This window comes from Lagenorhynchus albirostris, chromosome X (genome assembly GCF_949774975.1).
Source record: "Lagenorhynchus albirostris chromosome X, mLagAlb1.1, whole genome shotgun sequence".
In the NCBI taxonomy this organism is placed as follows: domain Eukaryota; kingdom Metazoa; phylum Chordata; class Mammalia; order Artiodactyla; family Delphinidae; genus Lagenorhynchus; species Lagenorhynchus albirostris.
The window spans coordinates 1,752,342-1,768,841 of record NC_083116.1 but is presented as its reverse complement, the minus strand read 5'-3'; the positions used below and the strand labels follow the sequence as shown (position 1 = coordinate 1,768,841).

General features: G+C 69.4%; 1 protein-coding gene across 1 annotated transcript; it reads left to right on the top strand.

Moving 5' to 3' along the window:
- Positions 1–1,482: 1,482 nt before the first annotated feature.
- On the top strand, positions 1,483–15,610 carry PLXNB3 (plexin B3). The gene is made up of 35 exons (XM_060137827.1): positions 1,483–1,554; positions 3,014–4,057; positions 4,475–4,654; positions 5,268–5,396; positions 5,482–5,582; positions 6,042–6,171; positions 6,344–6,500; positions 6,589–6,697; positions 6,777–6,891; positions 7,004–7,129; positions 7,224–7,340; positions 7,649–7,742; positions 7,825–7,994; positions 8,240–8,391; positions 8,670–8,775; positions 9,490–9,620; positions 9,874–10,050; positions 10,165–10,357; positions 10,479–10,709; positions 10,795–10,956; positions 11,038–11,189; positions 11,353–11,453; positions 11,532–11,755; positions 11,872–12,050; positions 12,313–12,379; positions 12,643–12,970; positions 13,082–13,185; positions 13,272–13,410; positions 13,732–13,910; positions 14,032–14,192; positions 14,396–14,543; positions 14,692–14,756; positions 14,825–14,900; positions 15,022–15,096; positions 15,380–15,610. The coding sequence occupies exons 1-35, from the start codon at positions 1,483–1,485 to the stop codon at positions 15,482–15,484; spliced, it is 5,799 nt and encodes a 1,932-aa protein (XP_059993810.1). The 3' UTR covers positions 15,485–15,610.
- Positions 15,611–16,500: the final 890 nt, after the last annotated feature.

Here is a 16,500-nt window from a genome sequence, read left to right as displayed (position 1 = left end):
GCAAAGGGGTGGGCGCGGAGGGGCTGGGCCTCCCGGGGCACCCAGGACAACTCGGGCTGGGAGCCATTGCATTGTGGGGAGGGAGACTGGGGCTCCTCCGGGACGCACTCCTGGCACCGCCAGCTGCTCCTCGGCCCGGCCGGCGGCCCGCTCAGGTAGGCAGGAGCCGGGGCGGGCTAGGGCGCGGGGTGCAGGGGCCGCCGGGTCGGGGTGGGGGGCGCCGCCTGGGAGCCAGGAGAAGCCAGGGGTCCACAGGCCGACTAGCCCGAATCAGGCAAAAGCGCTTAGGTGCCAGGCAAGTCCTGCGACGACACCTCCTGATGCCTGGGGGCACGGATCCCCCCAGTCCTGGCCAACGGGTGGCCCTGGCGCTGGGAGGTAGGGCTGCGGCTGCTGCCCCCAAATGTGAGAGCTGGCGCCTCTGGCCACGGGGCAGGGCACGGGGTAGGGAAGCGGCCCGCCTGGCTCCCCGCTCCTACAGCCACCCAACTGGCCCAGCCAGGTGGCAGCGAGCCCTGTGGCTGTCACCTCACCCTGGAGCCTGCCTGCTGCTACCGCACCCTGCGGAGGAAACGGGGAGACTGACTCAAGCACACCTGTTCCCGCACCTCGGGTCACGGCCTGAGCCCTGCCGCCTGGTGTGCGGACGGTGCCCTCTGAGGGAGGCAGAGGAGCCGGCTGCCGGCTGCCACTCCCTTCCCCACCCCACACGTGAAGGGGGAGATCCAGACCCATCCTGGGATGGTATTTCCCCGAGCGAGCGGGAGGGGGACAGCCTGCGACCAGTTGCCAAGTCTGAAGCTAAGGGCTGGGCGGGCTAAGGGCTGGGCGGGCTAAGGGCTGGGCTCCCACCCCCTCCTGTGCATCCTCTATGCCTCCGCGTGAGGGGAGAAGGTCTCCCAGGCGGGCTGCCTTGGCCAGTCTCTCCCCTGCCCCCCGCCTGGACAAACGCAGGCATTGAGGGTCAGGACTCCCCTCCAGCCAGGCGCCAAGGCTACCGAGGGTGAGGCCTGCTATGCAGGGGCGCAGGGCCCTGGCCCTCGCAGGGGGGCTCCGTGGCCCACTCTGCGCCCTTCACAGGGACCCCGGGGGGACACGGGGAGGAGCACGCTGGCTGGCACGGGGCGGGAGTGGGGGACTGGCTGTGTGGGTCTCATTTTTCCGGCTGAAGGAAACCCTGTCCCTTTGTCCCCAGATCCCAGGGGGTGTCTCTCTGGGGGTGGGGAGTGGCAGGGAGCCCCCTGGTCAGAACAGCCTGGATGGGGATAGGAACACCAGATAGCGGGTCCCTGGCCTGGGCCTCTGGACAGAGGGGACATTGTTGGCGTGGAGGCAGGGCTGCCTTGGCCCGGCCACTATTGACAAAGCTGCCAGCTGTGGTGGAGCCCGGCTGCCAGGCCTCGGCCCCCCTGGCCTCCCTCCTCCCCCGGGGTTGAGTGTGAATGGAACCAAGCCTTGCCTGTCTCCCTCCTCCTCAGGACGATGCCCCCCACAGCCATCCTGTGCCCGTCACCACTGCCCCGGGAGACGCCTCTGCTGCTGCTCTTCGCTGCGGTAAGTGCCTGAGTCCTGCGTCCCCAGAGACCCCCCTCTGGGGCAGGGAAGGCAGGTGAGGAGCGCGGAGGAGCCTGGAGCCTGGGCTCCCACGCGCTGCGCCTCCAGCTGTGGGCCGTCTGCCCCTCACCCGCCGCAGACACTGCCACCGATACCAGGGTCCAGAGGAAACGGCCCTGTCCCCAGGCCAGGCCTGACCTTCCTGTCTGTATTCCCAAGATAAGGGCCCAGGGGCGTCCTCGGAGCTCTCCCCACAGCTGACACGCGCCCACACACCCAGCTGTGCGGGACCTTGGCTCAACTCAGGACCTGGCTTCTACCCCGTCCTTGTGGCTCTGTGCCGGGGTCAGGAGGAGAGAGGCGTGAGGGGCCATCACGGCCCAGGGATTCGTGGCGCGTGTCACCTGGGCACTGCAGGAGGCTGCTGGGCAGCGGGTGCTAAGGCCCCTGGCCGGGAGGTGAGCTGGAAGGCGCAGCAGAACCCGGGATCGGAGCCTCCTCTGGAGGCTAGGGCCCTGCCCTTCCCTCAGGGCTCAGCCTTGGGCCCCAAATGGGTGGGGAAGGGAGTCCATGCCCAGCTCTGGCTAGGACTTTCTTTCAAGTTCTCCTCTCCCCTCCCGCCCTCTCTGGCTGTCCTCTTCTCACTCCACCCGCCCCCCCCACATTAACCCTCCCCGTGCCAGTCCCGGTGGACCCTGGCTGCCGGGGCTGATGGGGCAAGGGACAGGCCTCCCCCAACCCCCTGCACCCTGGGTTGTCTCTTGGTGCCCCCCAACTCCCCCATCCCCGCTCTGAGCACCCCCAGCTCAGTCTGGGGCCCTCCCAGCCCTCTGTTCTCCTCTGCCTCGGCCCTGGCCACCGGCCCCTTGCTTTCTCTGGGGCAGGCAGCGGGGTGTCTGGCTCTCTCCTCTCTTCCGCTGGCTTCCCAGGGCAGCTTTCCTCTCCCACCCTCGCTGGCCCTCAGGCCCTGGTCTCCGGGCTCCTGTCCCCTTTCCCCTCGCCCTCCACCGTCCTCCGCCGCCGCCCGGGGAAAGGCGCTCCCCACCCTCCGCGCTGCTCTCCTTTCTGTGGTCTCTCCTCTCTCTGCCACTCAGTCCTGTTGGTGTTCCTGTGGCTTTTCAGGATCTGCCCCCTTCCACAATCTAGATGCATCTAAAGTAGACGAAGGAAATTCCTCGCGCATGCGTGCACCCCGCCCCCACCTCCTGGGGACTCTCCGTGTCCACCCCCACCCCACCCCCCCACCCCACGCCCCGTCCCTGTCTCCCTCTGACTCTTTCCCTCTGCGCTTCCCCTGCTGCTCCCTGCCCCCGCTTTCTGCTGCTGTCTCTCTGCCTCTCCGTCCTTCTTTCCCCCCTTTCTGTCTCTGTCTCTCCTGGATTCTCCTTTTCCTCCTGCCCCCTCATCCTCCATTCCCACAGCCGCCCTGACTCATGCCTTCCTGCCTGGCCTCCCCCAGGGCCCTGCGATGGCGCCCCGGCCTCCACTGGGCGCCTGCCTGCTGCTCGTGCTGCCGCTGCTGTGCCCACCGCTCACCCTGACGTGGGCACACCGCTTCCCAGCGCCCAATACCACCCTCAACCGCTTGGCGCTGGCCCCAGGCCGGGGCGCGCTCTACGTGGGCGCGGTGAACCGCCTTTTCCAGCTCAGCCCCGCGCTGCGGCTCGAGTCGGTGGCCGTCACAGGCCCGGTCCTCGACAGCCCCGACTGCGTGCCCTTCCGGGAGCCGGCCGAGTGCCCGCAGGCCCGGCTCACCGACAACGCCAACCAACTGCTGCTGGTGAGCGGCCGGGCCCGGGAGCTGGTGGCCTGCGGGCAGGTGCGGCAGGGAGTGTGTGAGAAGCGGCGCCTCGAGGATGTGGCGCAGCTGCTGTACCGGGCCGAGGACCCCGGCGACGGGCAGTTCGTGGCTGCCAACGCCGTGGGCGTGGCTACGGTGGGCCTGGTGGTGCCCGGGCCAGGCCAGGACCTCCTGCTGGTGGCCAGGGGCCTGGCGGGCAAGCTGTCGGGCGGGGTGCCACCCCTGACCGTGCGCCAGCTGGCTGGGCCACAGCCCTTCTCCAGCGAGGGCCTGGGCCGCTTGGTGGTGGGCGACCTCTCCGACTACAACAACAGCTACGTGGCGGCCCTCGCTGACGCTCGCTCGGCCTACTTCGTCTTCCGCCGCCGTGGGGCCCGGGCACAGGCCGAGTACCGCTCCTACGTGGCTCGGGTCTGCCTGGGGGATGCCAACCTCTACTCCTACGTGGAGGTGCCCCTCACCTGCCGGGGCCACGGCCTCATCCAGGCCGCCTCCCTCGCCCCAGGCGCCTTACTGGGAGCGTTTGCTGCCGGCCCGAGGGGGGCGCAGGCGGCCCTGTGCGCCTTTCCCCTGGCCGACCTGGACGCGACCATGGAGCGGGCCCGGCGCCTTTGCTACACCACGGGCGGCCGGGGCCCCGGCGGCACGGAGGAAGCCACCGTGGAGTACGGCGTCACATCGCGCTGCGTCACCCTGCCGCCCGTGAGTGGCTGGGCCCGGGCCTCACCCCTGCCCTCTCACCTGAGGCTTTCCGCACCGCCACCTGGCAGCGGCTCCTGCCTCTCCCGCGGCCTCGTGTTGCCCGGCCTGCCACCCCGGCCCTGTCCCTCTGTGGACCTGCAGCATCTCTCTGACCAGGGCCGGGGCTGCCACACGTAGTCCTGGCCGAGGGCAGCTGGACGCTCTCATGTGACAATCGCCTGTGACCTCTGCTTTAGAGGATGTCAAGGAGGGGCCCGCTTGTCTGAGTCTCCTTGGCCAGTCTCTCCCTCTCTGCGGTGCAACCTTGAGCCCTTCTTGCCTGCTGCCTTGCCATCCTGGGCTGACTGCAGATCTGGGCCCAGGGAAGGTACCTCGTGCCTCTTCCAGGAATTGAATCCCCCCTCTCCGCCCCTGCAGGACTCCCCCGAGTCATACCCCTGTGGCGACGAACACACCCCGAGCCCCATTGCGGGCCGCCAGCCCCTGGAGGCGGGGCCTCTGCTGCAGCTCAGAAACTCCATCAGCGCAGTCGCAGCCCTCCAGGCAGACGGACACACGATAGCGTTCCTGGGGGACGTCCAGGGCCAGCTGCATAAAGTAAGGGCCTGATGAAGGCAGGGCGGGCCTCGGCCAGACCCCCGGTCCCAGCCTCAATGCTGCCAGGCCGGGCCCGGCCTCAGTGGCCTGACTGGAGGCGCTCCTGCCCTGTGGTGGCTCACAGGAGCCCCGTGAGCCGCGGGTTCCTTCCACACCTCTCGGCCTGCACCCTGCTGGCAGGTCGGAAAGCCAGGCCACACACTGAGGGCTGCTTCCCAGATGTGTGGCTCAGGACGCCTCCCAGGCGGCCCCCACTTCTCCGGCCGATAAGAGGAGACTCTTGCCTTTTCTTGACCTGCTTGTCTCTCCACAACTGCCCTTCCTCCCCTGGCACCCAAGGGCCCCACCCAGGGTGGCTCTGCCCCCCTAGCTGGGTGAGGCTGAAGGGGGAGGCGACATGGGCAGGCTGGATGCCCGTGGGCCTGCCCCACCCTCCACGGCACAGCCTGGCCGCCCTGGGCCGGCAAGAAGGGGAGACAGCTCTGTGGGCCGGGATGCTCCCCGGGAACCCCAGCCGGGACAGCACCTCCTCCGAACGGTTAGCCTGCGGCCATCTTGAGAGCGGGCCTTGGCTCGGCGGGCTGGCCCAGCCCTGCCCTTGTCATCCCCCCAGGTCTTCGTCAATGGCACCCGAGGCCAGGTGTACCACTCACAACAAGTGGGGCCCCCGGGCTCGGCCATCAGCCCCGACCTGCTGGTGGACAGCAGCGGCAGCCACCTCTACGTGCTGACTTCCCAGCAGGTGAGGGCTGTCCCGGGGGTGGGGGGTGAGCACACGAGGCCCGACGCCCCGCAGCCACCACCTCCGTACCCCGCCGCCTGTCCAGGTGGACCGCTTACCCGTGGCAGCCTGCCCCCAGTTCCCCGACTGCAGCAGCTGCCTCCAGGCCCGGGACCCCCTGTGCGGCTGGTGCGTCCTGCAGGGCAGGTGAGTGGGGGCCGCTCCCGGAGCACTTCTAGGTGGGCCAGGAGGCCGGGTCGTGTCCCCGAGGTGGGATGCAGGGCCGTCGCTGAGTTCCCCCATCCTGCCCTGCGTGCCCAACCGAGAATCTGGTGGGCATCTCCTTCCCCCCACTGCCCAGCCTGTCCACTTCTCCTCCCCCCAGCCCCTTCTGGGCCAGGCCTCCGTCACCTCTCTCAGGTGTCCCCTGGCCCACTCCAGCTCCTCTCCAGCCCACGCTCCTCACAGCAGCCTCAGGAATCCCTCACGGCAACCCTAAGTCAGGTTCACGTGCTCATGCACTCGGCCCCTTCCTCTCTGAGCAGAGTCCCTTTCACCCCCACTGCTTGCTGCGCTCCAGCTGGGCCGTCCTCCCAAGCCCCTTGCCGCAAATCACCCAGGGAGCCTGAGTCCCACACAGGGACCCAACGGGCCCCTGCCCCACAGGTGTACCCGCAAGGGCCAATGCGGGCGGGCAGCCCAGCCCAACCAGTGGCTATGGAGCTACGAGGACGGCCGCTGCCTGCACATCCAGAGCCTGCTGCCGGCCCACCATCCCCGCCAGGAGCAGGGCCAGGTCAGATGCCTGCCGCCGCCTGCCGCCACCTGCCGGGGCGGGGGCTGCCCCGTCTTCCTCCTCTCCCGCTGCCTCCGCTCCCAGCCCTCCCTTGCCCTGGATCCCTCTCCCTCGGCGAGCTGGGCCCCCCAGGAGGCCCCCGCCTGCTGTGCTTTCCTCGCATGCGTCGCAGGTCACCTTGTCTGTGCCCCGGCTGCCCACCCTCACCGTGGACGAATACTTCCACTGTGCCTTTGGGAACTATGACAGCTTGGCTCACGTGGAAGGGACCCACGTGGCCTGCGTCACCCCTCCCCAAGACCAGCTGCCGCATAATCCTCCAGGCACAGGTGAGGGGCCCCCGGGGCGAGGGGCAAGGGGGGAGCCGGAGGGGCAGGAGCCACATGGCCGCCCCTGCCACCACCATATGCCCCCCAGAGCACATCACCTTGCCCCTGGCCCTGATGTTCGAGGACGTGGTCGTGGCTACCGCCAACTTCTCCTTCTACGACTGCGGTGCCGTGCAGGCCTTGGACGCGGCTGCCCCGTGAGTGCCGGGCCCAGCTGCTGGGTGGGGGTGGTGAGTCCCGATGGCGCCCCGCCTGAGCGTCCCCCCGTCCCCCCAGGTGCAGTGCTTGTGTGGGCAGCCGCTGGAGGTGCCACTGGTGCCCCCAGAGCAGCCGCTGTGTGTACGGGGAACGCTGCCCGGAGGGCGAGAGGACCATCTACAGTGCCCAACAGGTGGGCGGGCCCAGCCTGCTGGCTTCTCCTCACCTCCGCCGTGCGCCCGCCCTACCCCGGGCCCGCCTAGGCCCCTCGACTCCTGAAGCGCTAAGGGGTCTCCTTCCCCCAGGTGGACATCCAGGTGCGGGGCCCAGGGGCTTGTCCCCGGGTCGAGGGCCTGGTAGGCCCCCTCCTGGTGCCTGTGGGCTGGGAGAGCCGTTTGGCCCTGCGCGTGCGGAACCTTCAGCATTTCCGGGTGAGCATTCGGGTGGGTGGGGGACAGCGACAGTGGGGGAGGAGCAGTGGTAGCCGCTGACAGCGTCCAGGATGCTGACAGAGCCCACCCCCAGGGCCTGCCTGCCTCCTACCACTGCTGGCTGGAGCTGCCCGGAGAACTGCAGAGGCTGCCAGCCTCCCTGGAGGAGGTGGCCGGGGACGCCGGCCTCATCCACTGCCAGGCCCAGCAGGTGGGCAGCTGCCCCATAGCCTCACCTGCCACTGGACGCGCGGGCCCTCAGGGGCTCGCCCCCTTCAGCCTGTCGTCACTCAGGAGGCCTGCCGTGGGCAGGCCTGGGCGTGCACAGGAACGTGGCGCCCACAGCCCCTGCTGGGAGACGCGGCGGTGGCGGGGGGGGGGGGGGGGGGGGGGGGCCTGAACAATGGCACGCATTCTGGGAGGAGCGTCCTGGAGGAGGCGGGGGGGGGGGGGGGGGGGTGGGGAGCGGTCGGGGGTGTCCCGAGTTGGGTCGGGCCTGACCCCGCCCTCCACCCACAGTTCCAGCCCTCCATGGCCCAGCGGGAGCTCCCGGTGCCCATCTACGTCACCCGGGGCGAGGGCCAGAGGCTGGACAATGCCCGCACTCTTCATGGTGAGCCTGGGGGCGGCACAGCAGGCAGGGCGGGGTGTGCAGCTGGGGGAGGCGCCTCAGCGCACCGCCTGGCCTTCCCTAGTGACCCTGTACGACTGCGCGGTGGGCCACCCCGACTGCAGCCACTGCCAGGCGGCCAGCGGGAGCCTGGGCTGCCTGTGGTGCAGCCACGACCGGCCCACCTGCCGCTACGGGCCGCTGTGCCCGCCGGGGGCCGTGGAGCTGCTGTGTCCCGCACCCAGCATCAACGCGGTGAGCCCCCAGCCCTCCCCCACGGCCCAGCCTCTCACTCATCCGCCATCCCCCATCGCGGTCCGCCTGGCCCCGCCCTGCCCGCCACTGTCTCAGCTTTACCAGGGTCAGCGCAGCCCTGCCCCAGGCCCCCAAACCCTAGCAGCTGTGTCCCACCTCAGTCTGGTTGGCTGGCCAGGCACCCCCCGACACCGCAAAGGAGGAGCAGGTTGGGGGCATCCCATCACCACCCTTCCCTGTTGCAGATTGAGCCCCTGACCGGCCCCCCTGAGGGCGGCTTGGCCCTCACCATCCTGGGCTCCAACCTGGGCCGGGACTTTGCCGACGTGCAGGACGCCGTGAGCGTGGCTGGCCGGCCCTGCAGCCCTGACCCCTCTCTCTACCGCATCTCTGCCCGGTGAGGCATCCTGGCAGCCGGGGGCGGAGGGACGCCCTCCCAAGGAGGCCCTCAGAGACTGGCCGCCCAGAGAGAAGGGAGGCTCGCAGCCAAGAAACGTGGGCCCGGGTCAGATGCGCCGAAGGAAGATGAGGCCGGGGGAAGGGAGGGGGGGCTGGCAGCGAGAGGAGTGGAGGGGGTGGGCTCTGGGCAGCGGCTGGCAGGTGGCCTGTGGCTCCCGACAGGCGAGGGCCCGGCCCACGGGGGTCCTGAGCAGCTATCGGGCCTTCGCTCTGCAGAATTGTGTGTGTGACATCTCCTGCCCCCAACGGCACCGTGGGCCCAATCCAAGTGGCCGTTAAGAGTCGGCCACCGGGCATCTCAACCCAGCACTTCACCTACCAGGTCAGTGCCCACCCAGGGTGGTCCCCACAGAGGGGGCAGTAGAAAGAAGGGACAGGAGGGCAGTGACACCTACGTGAGGATTTCCAACCTGACCTAAGGTTAGTGGGAAGCGTCACCTCACGTCCAGGAGGGAAGCCACGCACGCGATCCGAGTGATCGTTCTGGCCACTGAGTGGACGGTGGGCTGTGGGCAGCGGCGGGATGGTGAGGACGCTGCCCACCGGCCGCTGTCCAGGAGGGAGGCAAGCAGCGGAAGCAGTGAGTGCAGCGGCCGCCGGATGGCCAGGGGGACCACTCGGGGACGCAGACCTGTCAGGACTTGCTGCCCACCCGGATGCCTGCGGGCAAGGGGATGGGGGAGAGCAGGGATGCCTCCAGGTGCCAGCCTGAGCCCTCGAGACTTGCTGGAGCCAGAGAGCCCGGGGTGGGAGCAGTGGGTGCAGGGGCAGGGGCAGCACCCCAAGGAGGTGACTGGATCTTAGGGCTTAGAGCTGCGGGGAGGGGGGCCTGGGAGGTGCAAGCCCCAGCAGAGGACGAGGAGACGCAGCGAGGAGAGAAGAGCACCCCCTGGTGGGGCAGGGCGGCTGGCAGGAGAGCTGCGGGGCTGCAGGAGCTGGGCACAGGGCTTCCGGAGGGAGAGCAGGGTCAGTCGTGGCCCAGGAGGCAGAGCTGAGAAGTGGGCCTCCACGTGCCCCAGCTTGCCCTGTCCCCCAGGACCCCGTCCTGCTGAGCCTGAGTCCCCAGTGGGGCCCCCAGGCAGGGGGCACCCAGCTCACCATCCATGGGCAGCACCTGCAGACGGGAGGCAACATCAGTGCCTTTGTGGGCAGCCAGCCCTGTCGTATGTGAGTCCCTCCTCCTGGCCCCAGCTGGTCGCTGTCAGCTGGGGATACTCCCTACGGGCCCCAGCGTCCCCTTGCGTACAATGCGGGCGATGAGCTCAGGGCTCCCCAAGGCCCCCGTGAAAGTCCCAGGTCCACGGCTGCCGTGCCCACCCCAGGGGTCTCTGCCCTTGGTGAGGGAGGCAAAGCAGGCCTCTGGTGGGGAGGCCGGGCTGAGGCTAGAGCCCAAGATGCCAGACACCTCCCCACCCTGCAGAAGGGAGCCAGTGTGTCCTGAGGCCATCGTGTGCCACACCACGCCCCAGGCCAGCCCAGGAGAAGCTGTGGTTCGAGTGGTCTTCGGCCGTGCCCAGCGCACGCTGCTCGCCAGCCCCTTCCACTACACCGCCGACCCCCAGCTCGTGGCGGCGGAGCCCAGCGTCAGCTTCCGGGGGTGAGGACCTGATCCACCTGGGGCAACCTGTGCACCCTGCCGGGAGGGCGGGCAGCCAGGACTGGACTGGGCTGCCCGCCGCCCCTGGTCCTGCTGAGTGCTATCCTGGCGCAGGGGCGGGCGGCTGATCCGAGTCAGGGGCACGGGCCTGGACGTGGTAGAGCGGCCCCTGCTGTCCGTGTGGCTGGAGGCCGCGGAGGAGACGGCTGTGGCGGTGCAGCCCCGGGACCCGACCCCCAGGGGGAGCTGTCGGGCCCCCGCCGCAGCGCCCCAGGCTTGCACCCAGCTTGAGGGGGGCCTGCTGCAGGTGAGGCCCCACCAGCAGGTGACGCCGTGCCCCGTGAGGGGGTGGGGCGGCCCCCACGTCCCTGGGAGCGAGTGGGCAGCCCTGGCTCACCCTGCCTCGTCCTGGCCCCGCCGCCTCACAGTGCTCCACCGTCTGCTCCATCAACTCGTCCAGCCTCCTCCTGTGCCGGAGCCCTGCAGTGCCGGACGGGGCCAGCCCTCGGCGCGTCTTCTTCGCCCTGGACAACGTGCATGTGGACTTCGCCCGCGCCAGTGGGGGCCAGGACTTCCTGTACCAGCCCAACCCCCGCCTGGCCCCGCTCAGCCGCGCCCGCCCCTACCGCCTCAAGCCAGGCCACATCCTGGACGTGGAGGTGAGGCCTTCTGCCGGCCGCCGCTGCGCGAGGGCTGCGGGCACCAGCTGGGTGGCTCGACTCAGGCCCCGGATCCGGCTTCCAGGGTGAGGGTCTCAACCTGGGCATCAGCAAGGAGGAGGTGCGCGTGCACATCGGCGACGGCGAGTGCCTGGTGAAGACTCTCACGCTCACCCACCTGTACTGCGAGCCGCCCGCGCGGGCCCCGCAGCCCACCAACGGCTCCAGACCCCTGCCGCAGTTCGTGGTGAGGCTGGGCCCCGGGTGCCGGGCTGGGCGGGCGGAGCGCTGCAGGCCGGCGCTCAAGAGCCCTGCGTCCCCACCGCAGGTGCAGATGGGCAACGTGCGGCTGCCACTGGGCCCCGTCCAGTACGAGGCTGAGCCCGCGCTCTCTGCCTTCCCCGTGGAGGCCCAGGCGGGCCTGGGCCTGGGCGTGGCCGTGCCGATCGCCGCCGTGCTCCTCCTGACCCTCGTGTACAGGTGAGGGGGCCGCCCTGCCACGCGTGCACCCGCGCCAACTCCCCTCCTCACCTTTGGAAAGGGTGGCCCACGGCGGGCCTCTGCACAGGCGGCCATCTTGGCTCAGTGGCCTCGGCCCAGGCAGTTCTGGTCCCATGGCTGACACCTGGCCCCTGGGCCGCAGGCACAAGAGCAAGCAGGCCCTGCGGGACTACCAGAAGGTTCTGGTGCAGCTGGAGAACCTGGAGATCGGCGTAGGCGACCAGTGCCGAAAGGAGTTCACAGGTCGGGAGAGGGCGGTGGGGAGGGGGGAGAGGGCGGACCTGGGCCTGAGCTCACACCTCGGTGGCTCCTGGCCTACAGACCTGATGACGGAGATGACTGACCTCAGCAGCGACCTGGAGGCCAGCGGGATCCCCTTCCTGGACTACCGCACATACGCCGAGCGCGTCTTCTTCCCCGGGCGCGGCAGCTGCCCGCTGCAGCCTGCCCTCGAGGGGCCCGGGGAAGAGGGCCGCCGCGCGCCGGTGCGCCAGGGCCTCATGCAGCTCTCCAACCTGCTCAACAGCAAGCCCTTCCTCCTTACGGTGAGGGCCGCGGGGCGGGGGGCGGGCCAGGCAGCAGGCGTGGGCTCAGGCGTGGGAGGATGTGTGGGGCGCAGGGCTTCCCGGGGTGGATGCCAGCAGCCCCTCCTCCCGCCTAGCTCATCCACACCCTGGAGGAGCAGCCCAGCTTCTCCCAGCGGGACCGCTGCCTCGTGGCCTCGCTGCTGTCCCTGGCGCTGCACGGCAAGCTCGAGTACCTGACCGACATCGTGAGGACGCTGCTCGGAGACCTGGCTGCCCATTACGTGCAGAAGAACCCCAAGCTCATGCTACGCAGGTTGGCCTTGGCCTGACCGGTCCCGGCAGCAGGGGAGCTGGCTCCGCCCAGCCCTGTCCTGGCGTGGGTGGGGCTGGGAAGCCCTGGGAGGCGGGCTGGGTCCCGAGCCGCTGGTGGGGAAGCAGATGGGCATCCTGAGCGGCGAGCCGGGCACAAAGGGTGGCCAGGCGGAGCAGCTCTGCCCTCCTGCTACCGCCTGCCTCAGCCTGGACACAGGGTGGCCCTGCAGCAGCCCCTCTGACCCGGGGCCTGCTCCCTGCAGGACGGAGACTATGGTGGAGAAGCTGCTCACCAACTGGGTGTCCATCTGTCTCTACACCTTCCTGAGGGTGAGGGCCCCTCTCCCCTCACGCCATTCTGGGGCTGCTGCCTCTGGCCTCACTGATCTGCGCCCCCATTCCGCCCAGGGGCCTCGGGCTCGAGGGCGGGGTGTCGGTGAGGGGCAGGCTACGAACATTTGCCCGGCTGGATGTGAAGCAGAGGCCGCTGGCGTTGCCTGCCGTCCATCTTCGCTCCGTGCAGCGGGCCGCCCCTCCCTGCCCGCACCGCCCACCGCCCCCCAGCTGACGCCAGCCCTTCCTGGTGGTTGCAGGAGGTAGCGGGTGAGCCGCTCTACGTGCTCCTGCGGGCCATCCAGTACCAGGTGGACAAGGGCCCTGTGGACGCCGTGACAGGCAAGGCAAAACGGACCCTGAACGACAGCCGCCTGCTGCGGGAGGACGTGGAATTCCGAACCCTGACGCTGACGGTGCTGGCTGGCCCGGGGGTTGGTGGGGCTGCGGCGGGCAGCATGGCGCAGCGCGTGCCTGCCCGGGTGCTCGACACGGACACAATCACCCAGGTCAAGGAGAAGGTGCTGGACCAAGTCTACAAGGGCACCCCCTTCTCCCAGAGGCCCTCAGTGCACGCCCTAGACCTCGGTGAGAACCTACCCCTCCCGCCCCGCCCGAGGCTCTTCTCACCTGTGGCCACTCGGCTCTGCCCTACGGGAACAGGCCGTGGGCTGACCGGCTTCCCTGGGTCCCCCCAAGAGTGGCGCTCAGGCCTGGCTGGTCACCTAACCCTGTCGGACGAGGACCTGACCTCAGTGACACAGAACCGCTGGAAGAGACTCAACACCCTGCAGCACTACAAGGTGCCGGGCAGGTGGGCGCTGGGGGCAGGCTCCCGCCTCGGGGTCAGCCAGGGAGGGAGCCCAGCCTCTGCTCCCCTCCCCGCCAGGTCCCGGATGGAGCCACGGTGAGGCTCATTCCCCAGCTGCACAACGGAGGCGCCGTCTCCCAGAGCCCGGCCCCGAGCTGCCCCTCTGGGCAGAGTGAGTCCCGTGGCCCAGGCGCACCAACCTGCCCCCGAGTTCGAGGTGGGCAGGCCGGAGTCCTGGTCATGCCGTCTGCCGTGTCCGGGTCTCCCCAAACCTCGCCAGCGGGGAAGCCACAACTCCAGGCTGAGCCAGGGGCCCGGGGTGGACGAGGGCGGCAGTGCGTCCGGGTCGGGGAGCTCCAGGGCCGTGGGGTGCTGGGCCGAGCGAGCCCCTGGGCTGCCACCCTGTCCTCCACATCTCTCTTACCCTGCGGCCCTCGGCGCCCCCCACCCTGCCCCACCTCACCAGGGAAGCAGGCTGGGCCTCCCGGCCGGCGGCATGACAGTGCAAAGGACTGAGGGCCGGCTTCTGTGCCCTCAGACGTCCCCGCGCTGGAGGACGGTGAGGACGGCGGGGTCCGCCTCTGGCACCTGGTGAAAGTCGCCGATGAGCCAGAAGCAGCGAAGGCGCGGCGCAGCAGCCTGAGGGAGCCGGAGCGGGAGCGGACGCGGGCCAAGGCCATTCCGGAGATCTACCTCACCCGCCTGCTGTCCATGAAGGTAGGTGGGCCGGGGAGCTGGGGTGACGGGGCGGCCCCACCCACTGAGGCAGGCCGCGGCTGGCCGCGGCTTCGAGGCGCACACGCCCTGCCCCCCCATACCGCCCACGCCTGCCTTCTAGGGCACACTGCAGAAGTTTGTGGACGACGCCTTCCAGGCCATCCTCAGCGTGAACCGGCCTGTGCCCATCGCTGTCAAGTACCTGTTTGACTTCCTGGACGAGCTGGCCGAGAAGCACGGCATTGAGGACCTGGAGACCTTACACATCTGGAAGACTAACAGGTGCCTCGCCTGCTGCCCCCGTGCAGAGAGGACGCTGCCAGGGCGGGGGCGGCAGGGCCGGGACAGAAGCCCAGGCCCGGCGGCCTTCGCCCTGGGTTCCCGGCTGCCCCCGCACGGACTCGCAGGCCAGCTCCCCGCACAGCTCAGGGCCGGGGACCAGGCTGGGGCAGCCTGCTCACACCGCGGCTGGCCCGTGTCCCCAGCCTGCTCTTGAGGTTCTGGGTGAACACCCTGAAGAACCCACAGCTCATCTTTGACGTGCGGGTGTCGGACAACGTGGACGCCGTCCTCACCGTCATTGCCCAGACCTTCATGGACTCCTGCACCATCTCGGAGCATAAAGTGGGCCGGGTGAGGGCAGAGGAAGAAAGCCTGGCGGGGGAGCCACGGGGGCTCGGAGAAGAGCCCTGGGTGGGGCTGGGGGGGCACGAGTGGCACAGTCAGAAAGCCAGGGCAGAGCTCCCCAGCTCCCGCTCACGCCCACCCCTGCCCAGAACAGGATTCCCCCGTGAACAAACTGCTCTACGCCCGGGAGATCCCTCGCTACAAGCAGATGGTGGAGAGGTAGGTGTCGGGGCATCACGGGTGAGGGAATGGGCGCTGCCTGCCCCTAACTCCGTCCCCTCCTCCAGGTACTACTCCGACATTCGCCAGAGCTCTCCGGCGAGCTACCAGGAGATGAACTCGGCCCTGGCCGAGCTCTCGGGGGTGAGGCCCGGCCCAGAGGGTGCACCCTTCCACACCTGGGGCGGGGGAGGGGGGCAGAGGGGAAGGGGAGGCTTGGCTCGAGGCCCGGGCTGGGGCCTCAACCCCCGCGTGCTACCCCTAGAATTACACCTCCGCTCCCCACTGTCTGGAAGCTCTGCAAGAACTCTACACCCACATCCACAGGTACTACGACCAGGTGAGGCCCGGGGCACTCTGGGGGGGAGGGGCATGCCTCCAGAGCCCGGAGCCCAGAGCCCAGAGGGAGGCCCCAGAAGTCTCCCTGGGGGCGAGAGGCAGTGTCCAGGCCCAATCTGGGCAGAGGAGAGGAAAGGCCCAGGTTGGGGAAGGGGCTCGGCATCCGTCCAGATTCCTCAGGGAGCTCTGGCTCCCCAGGCTGCTACTGAGATGGAGCCAGGGCAGGGCGGCCGGTGGGCCGAGGGCCAGGGCCTCAGGCGGGCCGGCCTCCTCTGCTCTGGTAGATCATCAGTGCCCTGGAGGAGGACCCTGTGGGCCAGAAGATGCAACTGGCCTGCCGCCTGCAGCAGGTTGCCGCCCTGGTGGAGAACAAGGTGACTGACCTGTGAGCTGGGCAGCAGCAGGGTCTGCCAGTTCAATGCCCTGGACGGAGCCTGGACGGAGCCGGTGACACAGGAGTGGCTGGCAGAGAGCGGGAGCGGCTCCCTGCTGCCTACCCGCCCCCCCCCCGCCCCCTCCGCTTCCCTCCTTCCCCGCCTGGGCTTCTAACTTATAACCATCCTTTCTCCCTCCCCCTTCCCCACTGTATTTATGTGTTTGCTGGAGCATCACATCTGGAAATAAAATAGAAATGTCTTTAGAAGAAGCCCAATGCCCAGCCCCACCTTCGCCTGTGAGTCTCTTCAGTGCCCCAGCACAGCCCTCCCCTCGGCCCAGGGCTACGACTTCTGCTACCTGAGAAAAAGAGGACTCCGAGGCCTTGCTCTCCTCCCTCCCCGACCCCTGCGGGAAAGGTGCCCCTGCCCTCAGGCCCCCAGCTATGCCACCCCATCCTCCCGGTCCTTTCCTCGGCACAGGGACGTAGAAGCAAGTGTCGCCAGTCACCGCCAGGCCCCCTCCGCTTCCCTCTGACTCTGACAGTCCCCAGCTGGCCTCCTGGCTCCCCTCTTCGCCCCCCAGCCCTCCTGGGAGCAGCCGGTGTTCTTTCTGAAGAGCCAAGGTGCCCACCGGCCTCTGCCGGAAGCCCACGGTAGTGCCCACAGGCTCGGGGGGCTCCTTGGCCGCCCAAGGCCTCCCCTCGTCTTCCCCACCCACACCAGCCACGGAGGTCTCCAGCCCATCCTGCTGCCTCCCTGGAGCCTTCCCCACCCACCCCCTTTCTGGGGACCCAATTCTTCCTCCTGGTCCCTTGGATGGGGTCCCAAGGTCACGAGCTCCAAGGGCTCTCTGCCTGACCCGGACATCTCTGCCACCAGCCCACTAGAGCTGTGGGCTTACTTGCTTCCCACTCGAGGACCCCTGAGGGCGGGGCCCGGAAGAGCAGCTCCCTACGCCTCCTACGTGGATATGTGCACGTGTTGGGAGCCAGTAAGCAAGGCAGGGCTGGGCCGCAGGGAGCCGGGAG